Source organism: Mytilus trossulus, chromosome 2 (assembly GCF_036588685.1).
Source record: "Mytilus trossulus isolate FHL-02 chromosome 2, PNRI_Mtr1.1.1.hap1, whole genome shotgun sequence".
Lineage (NCBI taxonomy): Eukaryota > Metazoa > Mollusca > Bivalvia > Mytilida > Mytilidae > Mytilus > Mytilus trossulus.
Genome location: NC_086374.1, coordinates 28,087,157 through 28,101,382, shown reverse-complemented (window position 1 = coordinate 28,101,382; position 14,226 = coordinate 28,087,157). Strand labels below are relative to the sequence as shown.

The window sequence follows — 14,226 nt, the reverse complement described above, 5'->3', positions numbered from 1 at the left end:
CATTAAAAAGGCTGTTTTCTTGTTTGAATGCTTGATCATTGTTGAAGGTCATAATCATGGAGATTTTTTTTGGTAAACTAGTGCTGTTGGTTGACAACTAATTGGTTTTACTAAATTTTTCCTTTTCTAAACTTTTATCCATAAAATAATTTCAGATGTATTACCTGTATACGATCCTGAACACCAGTACTATCCATACGACTTGCCACATTAACACTGTTTCCCCAAATATCATAGTGAGGTTTCCTAGCACCAATTACACCTGCCACTATAGGTCCTATGTTCATGCCTAAACAAACAAGTCATATTACAATTGAAGATAAGTTCTAAGTAGTTAAGTTTTATCAAAGTGCTTGAAGAAACTGTACCGTAAAGACTGCACCAATTTATCAGTAGGAAGTTAAATTAATTATTGCATTGTTTGTAGTTAATTTAACAGCAATTCTAGACAAAGGAAGATAACTCCAAATTTTTAAAGATGATGTTAACAATGAAATCATTCTATTTTTAGAACAGATATGAGATTCCTGCACTTTGCAAAAGTTATGTAATCTTCTTGACAAGTGTAATATGTTCTGACTTGAATATCTGAGCATATAGTACATCCATAAATTTCTTAAAATGTTCATGGATAGAATGAATAGAATGTTTTGATCAATGCACTATATTTTGTGTATCAAAAAAGGTAGTGATAAGGCTTGGCACATTTATATCAAGTCAGTCCCATAAGGTTTTGATTGCATTTCATGCAATCTTTACCTAAAAATTAATTTTTGTAAGTTATTTGTACACTTGCTGTATATTTTATATGAAAAACATATTTTTTTCCCAAAAAGTATAGTTATATTATTTTCACCGAGATTTTCATAGAACTTTCACTTTAACAAACAGTAGAATTATTCAGTGTTTATGAAAATAATTTTGTGGATTAGTTTTCAAGAGTAAATCATGTAAACATAACTTGAGTACCTATCACTTTTTATCAATCATTTGAAACCATTATGTCATAAATGCATTAACTTTGTGTGTTTAAACATAGTAATTAATGAAAAGATGAAAAGAAAAAAAAATTAAGAGAAATTTATCATTTGTACTTTCAACTTTTATAACATGTAACTGCCCTTTATGTATTCTAAATTATAACACTTCTTCACACTATAAGCTCAGCTTTTTAATGGATTTTTTAAGCTAATAACCCTATTTGTCTAACAAACATGATCTAAGACTTACCTATCCTTAACTTGAAGTTATTGAATGAATGTTCATTGACATACTGGAGTTGTTCTCTGAGTGAGAAGGCAAACTCTGCCAGGGCTACAATATGTCTCATGTCAGCATAGTTTGTTTCCTTAGTTAAACCTGAAGCTGTCATGTAACTTGATCCTATTGTTTTGATCTTTTCTAAACATTTAAATCTCTCCTCACTGATGATCTGAAAATATAAACAATAACTACGCAGTAATATTAAGGCACTTTACGAGAAAAATATGTTAAAAAAGCATATTATTTTTAAACAATTTTAAATCAATATTGCCAGAAACAGATTTCTAAGCAGCGGTAGTAGTGTTAATCATTAAAATATCATTTTAATTTTTCACAGTTTGTTTATATCAAAAGTGAAAGTAGTCATGTGACCTGAGCAGCTACTGAAGGTCGCTTATTTCATTTTCAACTCAAAAGTCCAGTGTGTTGCTGGAACCTTTTAACACAAAATAAAGCATCAATGAAATGGTATGAATGTATATTTTCTGAAAAATGCTATCAAAAGTTTAAGCTATACTGACAAAAGGTAAAAACTTGTGTAAATCTGATGAAATTTTACATATTAATCTATTATCTTAACTGCAGTCCTGAATCAAAGGGACATAATTTACTCATGAAAATCAGTGTTATAGAAACAAATATAAGAATAATTCTAAACCAGTTATGTATAGAAATTGGAAACGAATAGTAACTATTAAACCCTAAAGCAACATAATTGAAGGGCTTAATCAAAGAACTGTTTTGTTTTGCATACTCACTAAGAGTATATTGAAGAAACCTAAACCAATCTTATAGAACTTGGTATATAAACATATGTGTGATCTAAAGTATAACTCTTACCTCATCAAAATCAGCTATTATTTCATTTAACAGCCTCAGACATTCCACTCCTTCATTGTTGCCTTCTAACTCAATGTAGAAATCATTAAAGTTGGCAATAGATGCAAACATAATACCTGTGTTATCTATATCTAAATGATACAGATCCTGTAAGTAAATACAATCATTGTTATATCCCTTCTATAATGGTTATAACATATATGTCTTTTGTTAAATTTACTTATCTATTTAAAAATGGTTTCAAACACAGGAAACTAATGAGAAGTAAAAGCTTACATTAACATCTCAATTTTTTTTTCTTTTAAGATATAATTATATTAGGTGATTTTTCCTGACTTGTGACAAGTTCAAACATGTGGTAGTGTAAAGGATGTTTGGTGAGATCTCAACCCTCCCCTCTATACCTCTAGCAAATGTAGAAAAAGAAAAACACACAGCAATATGCATAGTAAAATTCAGTTTAAAAGAAGTCCAAGTCTGTAAACATTTATATAAAAATAAAACAATCACGAGGGCATATTTACCTCATCTTTCTTGTGTTGATTTTTAAGGAAATTCTCAGCCACATGTAGAGGTAATATATTTGCTATCAGTTTGAGATTGTATGCTCGTAAACTTTCCATTTGTTCTTTCTCTTCTGTAGCCTTTAATAAAAACAATGATTGATTGATTGGAGAGAGACAGGTTTTAATGTGTTTTGTTGCATGTTTTTTTAAAATTTGTGAATGTTTAGTAACCACAGGTCGGAAACAGACCTCTTTGCCAGTCATGACCTAAAATGAAAGCTGTTTGTCCTAAACAGTAGATTGGGATTTAGGACAATTTGTTTTAATATAACATTTATCTATGTGTACTAAATTATAATCCTGGTACCTTTGATAACTATTATTTTACAGAATAGTTTCGGTCATTACTATGAGTTGGTTTTTGCACATGTTTTGTTTTGTAATCCCTTTCCTGGAATACATTTGCCACTCTGGTATACATTGATAATACCGAGAGCTCTAATAACCATATTAATGCTGCCTGTAAATTTTGATAACTGATTGCCAAACCATTTTTTAAATGTACGTTAGTGTAGAATCTGAAACAGACAGAAAAGGTACTACAACAAAACCAATATTTATCATATATTCATACATTACTTATAAATACCTGAATTTTCCATAAGAAATCTAATCTTGCAGTTGCTTCAACCTGTTGACTGTGTACAAATAGCAAAACCACAAAGAAAATCAAAAACAAAATGATTTCCCATTTCAGAGGTATCACTGTCAACGTATCCCACGTGTTTATACTAGAAATAGACAACATACACGTATCACAGCTAATAATTCTACAAATGAAAAAAAATTACAGCTACTAATTTTAAAAGTCAATTTAGTGTCTATAGTGGAGAACTTGTAGCATAGTTGAATGTAAAACAAATAGATTGTGCAAATTCTACCACAATTTCCCAGTGATTACCTTTTCTATCACAATATACCAGTTATTATCTTTTCTATCACAATTTCAGTGTGAATACCCATTCTACGATATCCCAGTAATTGATTACCTTGTTTACCACTATACCCAAGTGCTTACCCATTCTACAATAACCTATTCTTCTAGTACTAGAATACCCTAATGATTACTTATTCTTCTACAAAATCCTAGTGATTACCTATTCTATCATACTGCACCTTTGCTATATGTATTTTCTGTCTGGAAAATAGATAGCAAAGTTAAACCACTAAGTCAATACAACTGTTGGTGGACTGCTTATTTTCGAGGGTATTATCAAAGCAGTAATGAGTCAATTTGTACTAACAGGATTTTTAACATTCTTTGTTGGTAAATTTAGACATTATTAAAATACTAATATTCCAAGTCTCTTAGGTGAAGATGACATTAGGTACATTTTTCGCCTATTCTTATTGGGTCATTATTGGTCACATGGCACCACAAGTATTTAAAACACATCACTGGCTTTCAACTTTTTTGGATTTGTCCGTTTCTAATGTATGTATATCCAGAAAAGTGCTTTGGGTGAACCAAATTTATAGTAGTATTTTCACTTTAGAGCAATACCAGAGTAATACAATAGTAATGACCATGAGATACATTTATTTTCTTTGGGTTTATGAATAATAGGCTCTATTATTACTACCCAGCTTTGTGTTTTACAATCTGTTTCTATAAGTTTGCAAAATTTGAATGTCCAGATTATTTATTAACTTACCCTCTGTTAGCACTAATAAGAAAATCTCTGTTGTTTAGGAGATCAACAAAAAATACTTCCACCAGTAACAAGTGGAAGAATGCCATCACAGTCCACACCAATAACTTCAGGACACTGCTGGCTTGTATGAACACTCCTAATGCTATCATCACTAACAACATACAAAATGATAGATACTGAAAAATTAAAAAAAACATGCTCTTAGACCTTATGTTATCATCATCAACAGAAATCAAAATGATATGTACTGGGAAATAAAACATAACACTATTGGCTTGTACAAACATTTCGAAACATCTCATCACCAACAACATGTAAAAATGGTGCATACTGAATAATAAATAGACCACACAATATCTTAAAGAAAATTGTTTTTATCACATTATGACAATCAATCAAGGTTCATAACTCAGAAACAGTTAGTGTAAGACAGTGAGATAACAATAAAACCACTGTTAAAAACAGATAGTAGAACAGAGCAGTACGTAAGAAAAGTGTGTACATTGTACTCTGGATCTAAATTTCAATCACATAGACATAAATTACTCACAATACTTAGTATTGCTATAGAAAATGTCAACTAATTCTGTGTATCATTCCAGTACAGTTATAATGAGAATACCAGTTAAAATATATATAGACAGAATGTTCTAAAGTTACACATTATCTATTATAACAGATGAGCAGTGATAGGTCTCATGATCTTTTGGGCATAATTAGTTATAAATACATCATATTTACCTCTGGAAAATGTGAAGTTTTATCTAGAGGATTACATATTGAATACTCGATGCCAAGACTGATATTGGCCTGGTCTAGATGTGTTAGGTTGACTGATGATACAGGAATACCAAAATGTGTGGAAAGACATTCTTTTAAATCATACTGATGTACAGACACCTGAAAATACAATAAAATTGACAATAAATATAGAAAGCATTCATTTAGTAATAAAACAAGAATGTGTCCCAAGTACACAGATGCCCCTGCACTATCATTTTCTATGTTCAGTGAACTGTGAAAATGGGGTAAAATCTCTAATTTGCCATTAAAATTGGAAAGATTTGAGGTCTTTGGTCCAAAGAAAAGAAAACTAGGTAACAATCAAAGGTCAAGATTAACTTACCATAGGAAATAAGGCACTAGAATACAGAAATATGATGACTATCACAGCTACAATTTGATTATACCAATGATTCACAGCTATTGTTCTGGCTATAGCCTTGATTCTTCTTGGTGTCCACTAAAAAAAATAGATGATAGCAATACAGTCTACGGCCATGTTAATCTTTCAAAGACAAATCTAGGCTATTAGTTATACATCTTGATCAAATTTTAAATATTCAATTTATGGTGAGATTTCAAGCCTTCAAAATAAGTCTTCATCCATTTTATATAAAAAAAAAAATTGGGTTTCACTGTTGAAGTTTTAAATCTTAGGTATGAAAATTTGTTGTACTTTCAACATTTTTCTTCTTTTTTTTTTTAAAGTGATTTCATTGTGGGTATCAATTTTCATGGTTTGAGCTAAAGTTACATGTTTCTGGTTACTTGAATTTGTAAATTTTGGTTTTCTCAAGAAAAAAATTAAGTGTTCTCATTTTTTTTTCTGTTAAATATTATTGTATAGTAATGGTTTAATTTTTGAATTGTTGTTTGGATGGAGAGTTGTCTCATTGGCACTCACACCACATCTTCCTATATCTAGAATTCTTTTTTCTAATTTTTGAACATTTTAAAACGTTTTGATAAACTCTATTCAGGTGACAGACAGATGGGTCAGAAACTTTAAATGTTCTACATCTTTGTTCTGCAGAGTATATATTTTATCATTTTAACAATAATAGTACTCCAAAATATAATGTATTGAACTAACTTACCAAAAATGGTTCTGATAACATTAGAAAAAATAAACCAAGTATGGCTAGACAGGCGATTGGAAATATTACAAACATTACAACAGACCTGCAAATAGATTAATAGTATTTGGTCAAACATCATACAAAGCAATACTGTTTTTTTTTATAGAACTTTAAAAAATAAATAAATGGGGAATGTGTCCCATCAGGACACAGATGATGTCCAGGCTAGCATATTGCCTTATTAAGGGACATAACTCACGAACTAAAATGTTAATGTGGACAAAGATCTTAATGATTTATTGAGCAATACTGTGCAATTGCAGATTTCTCCTTGAAACTTAAAAAAAAATGAAATACCCAAAATTTTGAAGAAAAAGAACATGAACCTCCAAAAAATAATTGGGTAAAGAACAAAAACAGTCTTTGGAGTAATTACCCTCAAACTAAATTCCGGCCTTCCCTTTGTGGTATGGAACCTTGTAGTACAATTTTATAGAGCTCCATACACTTAAACACAAGTGATTGTCTAGAAACTAGTGGTGCTTATTTTTTGGCACTTTTTGTTGCCCCCAATTCCTGCATGTTTGGAGCAATTGCCGGCATACTCAATCCCAGCATATCCCTTGTAAAATGGAACCTTGTAGTCCAATTTCAGAGAGATCCATTCACTTACACACAAGTTATTGTCCAGAAACTACAAAAATGTTTGTTTTTGGCCCCATTTTTACCCCTAAATCTTAAACTGTTGAAACTTTAACCCCCTAAACCAATCCCTATCTTCCTTTTGTGATATTAAACCTTCTAGTAAAATTTCATAAAGATCCATGCACTTTAACTAAAGTTATTATCCAGAAACCAAATGTGTCTTTTGGCGATGACTATGCAAATAATGACAACAACATCATTGCATTAAACTAACCCAAAAAATGTTGGTGGTCATATGAAAAATGTGAAATAATTTCAAATTTAGGCACAACTTATATATAAATGAATTAAAATAACTTGAATTCAGATGTTAAAATATTTACACTTCTAACATTCTCTACATTCAGTAGAAATAAATTGAGTTACACAATAAAACATAAATATAACTTAAAACATTAATACATGTGACAATTTGATAAACATACTAGGGGGTCTCATTGGAGGTGGTTCTGATCCTGGATCCCGCTTACTGTTTTGTCAGATTCCAGTATCCTGCTTATGTAAGAAATTCTCATTTTTTTGTAATTTCCTCTGTCCCCCTAGACTTCATCTCCTGTTTTCACAGCACAATAATTTGACTTTTACGTGTCACGTTTACCAAAAAAACGTCAATTCCGTGTCATGCTTAGACCCAATGAGACCCACGTACTAGAGTGATGTTACTTACTGTGGTAAAATAACTAAATGTATGGTGCAAACAAATAGTAAAGTGATCAGTGTGGAACCAATATGTGATGTAAACATTGTGTCTCGAACTTTACAATACTGAAAAGACAAATAAAATATCTATATATTGGCTAATATCATTGGTTATTCTTGCTTCATTAACAAATGTACATAAAAATTCTGAATAACTTTCAACATTACTACTGTATTTGATTCCTATAAACCTTGGTATTTGCCATTGTAGCTTTAGACAACCAGTATAAGGACCTTTGCTGGTGAAGTGTGAGTTCCTGAGGTTCAAATAACTTTAAGGCCAATAATGGTGAAAATGGGGTCAATAAGACTCTTTTAAAATCTTCATTAGCCTAGGCAAGTTATAAATTCATTAAACTGAGACTAATAAAGATCTGCTTTTATCAACAACTTAGTCCTAAAAGGACGTACACACTATAACAGCTTCAACTTTATACTTGTTGGGCTTTTACACTATTTTGATCTGAGTATCACTGATGAGTCTTATGTAGAAGAAACATGCTTCTGGCATATCAAGGTGGTACCCAACACTTTCACTAAAATTAATTTGGCTCGTTTAATTTTCTTAAATTTTTGACATTGTATTTACTTTGACCCTTTAACAAAAATATCAAAATTTCAAAAATTTTGAACCAACCGTTTTGGTAGAAAAATTACACTGGTTATATAGCAGTTTGACAAAAACTTATTTTCATCTTTGAAAAGCTTGATTTTCCCTTAACAACACAACGTAATTAAAACGTTTAGCTGATTTTACAGAGTTATCTCCCTGTAGTGTTAGGTACCACCTTATATTAAAATCCTGGTACCTTTGATAAATATCATACTGTGATGCATACATTTCTTCATACAAAGGGGACTTCAAACTATTCACCTATTTCAGACCTATTTCAGCTTTGAGTAAAATGACTGGTCTACTACAGGCCTATTATGTGGCTTAGTAAGCCATTATAAATACAAACATACGACTTTATTATAAATGTGATGTAATATGTAAAATAGTGCAAATGTATTTATCACATATATGTGTACCTTTTCCTCTAAATCTGTCTTTAGGAATGTTAGAAAGAAGAATTTGACATGATCTGAGCGGAGTTTATCTATACTCCTGGCATCTATAGCACGACGTAGATAGTCATTTACTTCATCATTGGGATCTTTAGTATTCTGGTCATCACCAATACCAAGTCTAAGCAAAATAAAAGTTTGTATTATAATTGTTATTTAACTTTATGTATTGGTTACAAAGTGTTAATTGAGCTTCAAGTATTTAAGGAATGACTGTAATATTTTTTATGTCTATTCGAAATAACATAAAAAATTTGGTGCACACTGAATAACTCGCGTAGCGGGTTATTAAACAGTGTGCACCAAATTTTTTATGTTATTTCGAATAGACAGAAAAAATATTACAGCCATTTCTTATAATTTAATTCTAAATTCCATTTTAAACAGTAGAAAACCATGAAAAAACATTGATGACGTCACGGTCACATGACTAAATTATGTCTATGGGCTCATAACAAAATCAGATGACGTGTTACATCCAAAATTAAATTATTAAATGATAAAAATAAAAGAATGTGCAATAACAAAGTTTTCACTTCTCGCTTGTTTCCCTTTTTCTTCAGATTTTTATTCCCCTCTGATTACCAGTTAATGACATAGTAATTGCCCTTGACTCTAGGTTCCAACATTTAATTTCCTATTCCCATTCATTTACTGATCACTCTATTTTCACTCTGTGCTCCAGGCCTTCACTTATTATTCACCCTCTTTAAATCAATGAAACACACTTGTTCTGTATTTTTTTCAAATTCAAAAGTACAATGTATTCATAGAGCATATATCAAAAATACTTTGTAAAACTTTCATCTGAGCAAAAAGAAATTCAATAGGCTTTAGACAAATTTGGACAGCTTTGTGAAATACTCATTACGGTAAAATATAAACACTGAATGTTGACTACAATCTGAATACTTGTACTTCAATTTACTGTTATGTGTATACTTATAAGTACCTTTTGTAGAAGATCCACTTACAATGGACAACAATCTTTAAACTTACTTTTGATGAATAGCTGCATTTGGATCACTGTGAAACTTTTTATCTTTAGCACTACCATTAAACATGCCAATGGAATGTTTCTTACGAAAAGCAGACTTTGGTGAAGGTGGTCTTTCCTTTAAAGAATATAAAACAATTAAGATTTTATAACAGTGTAAAACCAAAACGATTCACCAAAAACGATGTGTGTATTCAGTGTGAATCTTCCACAACTGACAATAATTATCAAGATGAAATTGGTTTTTTTCAACACTACAGTATCGACAACACCAGCCTACTAACCAAAAAAGGTATAATGTTATGTGTCAGTCATGATGGTATCCTGTGGTTATACACCTACATTCCAAATATCATAAATACATATTTCAAATCTTCAATCAAAATAGTATATCTAATAAGAATAAAATTAAAAACTAAATTCTATCATGGTTACAAGCTTTTCCTATACTACTCAGAGAGCTACATCCTATTAATACTTATATTTTGGAATTGAACAAGTTTTGCTTTTTTTAAGTAGAGCCTCACCTTACTGGTACGATTTTCCTCCTGTACAATAAGATAAGTAGATATATTATGTTCTTTAAGATATGGATGTCTATCACCACCATTGCCTTCCTCCACTTCATAGTCATTTTTCAGAAGTTTCATCGTCTCCTCAGTGATATGGACACGCCTATAAATAAAGTAAATATATGTATAATTTATTGCTGTCTTATGCTATACTTAAACATTTGGTGTGTCTCGTCTGCTACTTCTACTGTTAGAACATAAGTCTAATGTAGAATGCCAAAGACTTAGTCCTTATTTGAATATTTTTCTACCAATATAAAAAGAAGATGTGGTATGATTGCCAATGAGACAACTATCCACCAAATACTATTTCTTGATTTTAAAGAAACTTCTTAACAGTCCATGAATGTAGGACAAAGTTGAAAAGGTCTAGATAATTCACTCCAGATAGTATGTAAATGTAACTGCCCAAACAGTCTCCTAGGATGTGACAATAAAAGCCTTAGGTCAACAGATTACTGCTGGTTAGACAGTAAATAGCCATTTACTTTAAAGTATTGACATTGAAATAATATCTGAAATAATTGTCATTCTGTATGAAACAATCATATAAGAAAAAAACAGCGCTGTAACAATGCCATTTTTGTCCATTGTAAAATCAAATAATTTCTAAGATTTTATTACAAAGATAGGAGACAGTTTCACACAAATACCTTACAATAAATATTGGTCTTAGGTATACTGAATTGTTCATGACTTACGATCAATCTAAGTCATTAGTTTTTTTTGTGAAATTTTGTCTAGGCCATAACGATTTACTTCCTAATAGTGCAAACTGCCAAGACCTACATACTAACCCTGGGAGTCCTCCTGCTTCCATTATATTGGCTAATGTCACATCATTGGACCAGACATCAAACTGCCATTTCCTTAGACCCAAAACTCCACAATGGACTCTTCCAGAATGGATTCCAACTCTCATATTAACATCTGCTCCCGTTACATTTCTCACAAGTCTGAAACAACAATTTTGTCAACTGATCATTTGAACTTTTATTCTAATATATTCTAATATAATTTCAATGTGTGACATCAGATACATTGCAGTAACAGACTTTTTCTCGTTAGAATTGTTTTACATTGTCTTATCAGGGCCTTCTATAGCTGACTATACGGTATGGGCTTTGCCATACAGTTACCTATGGTTGTTAATGTCTGTGTCATTTTGGTCTCTTGTGGACAGTTGTCTCATTGGCAATCATACCACATCTTCTTTTTTATATTTTATTGTGCTCCATTTAATTCAAAATATCTACTAATAAAAACCATTTCACTATCAATGGGCTGAACATTTTCATCAAATGATCAGTTTGAAAATAAAATTTGAATTTAACCTTCAATTTGAGATCATGTTTAATTGCAAATCTGAAGGGCAAAGCCATTCAAATAAGTACAGTAAAATACTTTGTTTTTAACGTCATAAGGTTAATGACTCAAAGAATATCATTCCCTCATTACAAATTCTGAAACAAATGAGACGCTTTTTCTGTTGATGTCTCTTTCATGTATTCAAAAATAAAATATTTAAAGGCACTCATTGTTCAGTAAACCCATTAAAATAAGGGAGGTAATAAATTACATGTATTATATTACAATTCTTATCAATTCTAATTTCATTATAGTCAATAGCTTGCATAATTCTTGAAATTTAAAACCTCTTTTGCAAAAGTTATTGTAAAATATTCAGTTAACTGTCTACCACCATGAAGAAAACTATGGTAAATAAAGACAGAAAAATTGAAATGACGAATTGTGCAATAACATTAACCATATCTACTCAATTTAATATGGATATTCTATTCCTATTGAATGTATAGTTTATAACATGGTCATACCAAATCAGTACAACATGTACAAGTTATAGTTATATTGCTATAGCTTTATTGTGTCTCTTGAACTGAATAACAAGTTTTTTTTCTATTTCATTTTTACAAAGTCACATTAAATTTTAGTATCACAAATAATATGAGTCACATTCTAGATTACTGAATAAATATTCTGAAATTACCAACAAGAAGTGAATAACTGCAATAAATGCCAATTATAGTGCTGTTACTTTAATTTCCTATAGGTTAAGTTTTGTGCATTTAGGATTTTATTACATGGATTACTTCACAATATCTCTTATTTTCCATTAGATTAAGCTTCTTTTAACAAAACATTTGAATTTTCAGTGATTTTGTTTTTTATGTTAGCGCAAATAGCTACAAATATTTCCATCAGTGAAAAGACTGCAATATAAAATTTCAAAAGAATTGTAATAAGATTCATCACACCTCAACTGGCTGAGAAATACAAATAACAAAACTTTTTCTGATAAAACACCTTCCATTAAAATGTCACATTCATTTCCTGTAAGAAGAAAGCTAAACAATCACACTCTTGTATAATTATAACCAACACTGAGTTTATGTTTCAACTAGCCCACATCATATTTAGCCATGCTTAACTAAAAAGCTTGAAAGAGTAAATACACCTTTTAATTTTAATTTTTAATTTACATTTTTCAGTTTGAATACAAACATATCATTTAAAAGTAGATGATTTGCAAATTTTCTGCAATAGAAAAATGAATATCACATCAACCTTTATTACATCAAATAAAAATTTCATAAAATACTGACCTACCAAATAACCATCATCAAACAAGTTTATAACTCAATACAAAACTGACCTTTCTAAAAACTTTCATCAAATAACATCCTAACTTCAACCAGAGCAGACCTTCAATAAAACATTGATACATGTATCATTAAAAGGGTCTGCTTCATTATACTGTAAATTCAGAAATTTTGAGAAAAATCCTGTTTAATTCAATTAAAATATTTCAAAATGCGAGTTTAAACTATTGCGTTTACAACTTTGTCACATTCTTCACAATAATAAAAACCCACCACTTATTTCTGAATTTACAGTATTGAGCATCATCTTCCCAAAAATATTACTTACGAAATAGCTTCTATCATGTCAAGCCCCATCTCAACACAACACTGAGCATGATCTGCTCTGATGTCTGGAAGTCCACTCACACAATAATAACAGTCTCCTAAAATCTTGATTCTAAGGCAATGGTTGTCTGCAGCAAGTCGGTCAAAACGAGCAAATAATTCATTGAGAAGCTGTACAAGTTCCTGAGCAGTGCATTGGGAGGACAAAGCTGTGAAGCCACAAATATCAGCAAACACAATACTGTAATACAAATTTTAGCCATTTAAAAACTGTTTTAAAAAGGTCTATACAATGTATTTCATACTTAGTTTTAGGGATAACGTAAAAGGCCTTTTATTCTTAGTGGTAAATAATTACAAAGTTTTACGATGTATTCAGTTTTCTATATTTGTAGATATTTGTTTGTTGGTGTTTAATGGTACTCTTGGCTACTTTGGACAGATTACCTGGAGAGAACCACACTTTGTACATAATTCTGAAACATTCATTGTAAGAAAGACATGTGTTTTTGTAAGTGCATTGGAAACATAAACCATCTATGATTCCATCAATCACTGACAGTACTTTTGTGTGGACAACACAAAGGAAATGTACTCCTGCTACTGAAAACAATGTCTATAATCATCTGTTAAGGTTTCGTTAGTACAGAAACACCTACAATAAATCATTAACCTAGGAACATATAGTTCATAAAGCAAATGTTGATAAAAGACTTAATTTCAAACTAAGCTATTATTTCCTATATATATAAATATATGATTAACACCTTATAATAAGCTTCATCATGTGTGGTATAACAAAAGCTTCCTTGTATAACGTCATATGTAACATTAAACCTGCTGTCTTGTTGTGGACAGGTAACACGAGACAGATTCCAATCAGATACTGGATAAAGGTAGTGTGAAAGGTAGAAATTTTGTTTTCAACAAACTACCAACATTTCATATGTACCATGTTATGTCATGTTGAATAAAAGTTATGGTACTTGAAGGTGTACTGTACAAAACATTTCGGTCTTAATAAATACTTTGGATTCATTCGAATACGTTG

The 14,226-nt window shown here is 30.7% G+C and overlaps 1 protein-coding gene across 7 annotated transcripts in view; it reads right to left on the bottom strand.

The window, feature by feature from the left end:
* Nucleotides 1-14,226, bottom strand: part of LOC134706912 (adenylate cyclase type 5-like) — a 40,330-nt gene that overhangs the window by 4,600 nt on the left and 21,504 nt on the right. For 6 of the 7 annotated variants that reach the window (XM_063566272.1, XM_063566275.1, XM_063566273.1 and 3 more), the window contains 15 exons: nucleotides 13,177-13,416; nucleotides 11,025-11,183; nucleotides 10,183-10,330; nucleotides 9,658-9,773; nucleotides 8,623-8,779; nucleotides 7,559-7,656; nucleotides 6,205-6,289; nucleotides 5,451-5,567; nucleotides 5,066-5,224; nucleotides 4,325-4,500; nucleotides 3,259-3,439; nucleotides 2,628-2,747; nucleotides 2,104-2,250; nucleotides 1,231-1,432; nucleotides 165-289 (listed from right to left, as the gene is read on the bottom strand). In XM_063566272.1, the coding sequence (XP_063422342.1) occupies nucleotides 165-289; nucleotides 1,231-1,432; nucleotides 2,104-2,250; nucleotides 2,628-2,747; nucleotides 3,259-3,439; nucleotides 4,325-4,500; nucleotides 5,066-5,224; nucleotides 5,451-5,567; nucleotides 6,205-6,289; nucleotides 7,559-7,656; nucleotides 8,623-8,779; nucleotides 9,658-9,773; nucleotides 10,183-10,330; nucleotides 11,025-11,183; nucleotides 13,177-13,416 (2,230 nt within the window). The remainder of the gene's footprint in view (nucleotides 1-164; nucleotides 290-1,230; nucleotides 1,433-2,103; nucleotides 2,251-2,627; nucleotides 2,748-3,258; nucleotides 3,440-4,324; nucleotides 4,501-5,065; nucleotides 5,225-5,450; nucleotides 5,568-6,204; nucleotides 6,290-7,558; nucleotides 7,657-8,622; nucleotides 8,780-9,657; nucleotides 9,774-10,182; nucleotides 10,331-11,024; nucleotides 11,184-13,176; nucleotides 13,417-14,226) is intronic. The other variant, XM_063566279.1, reaches the window with a different exon arrangement.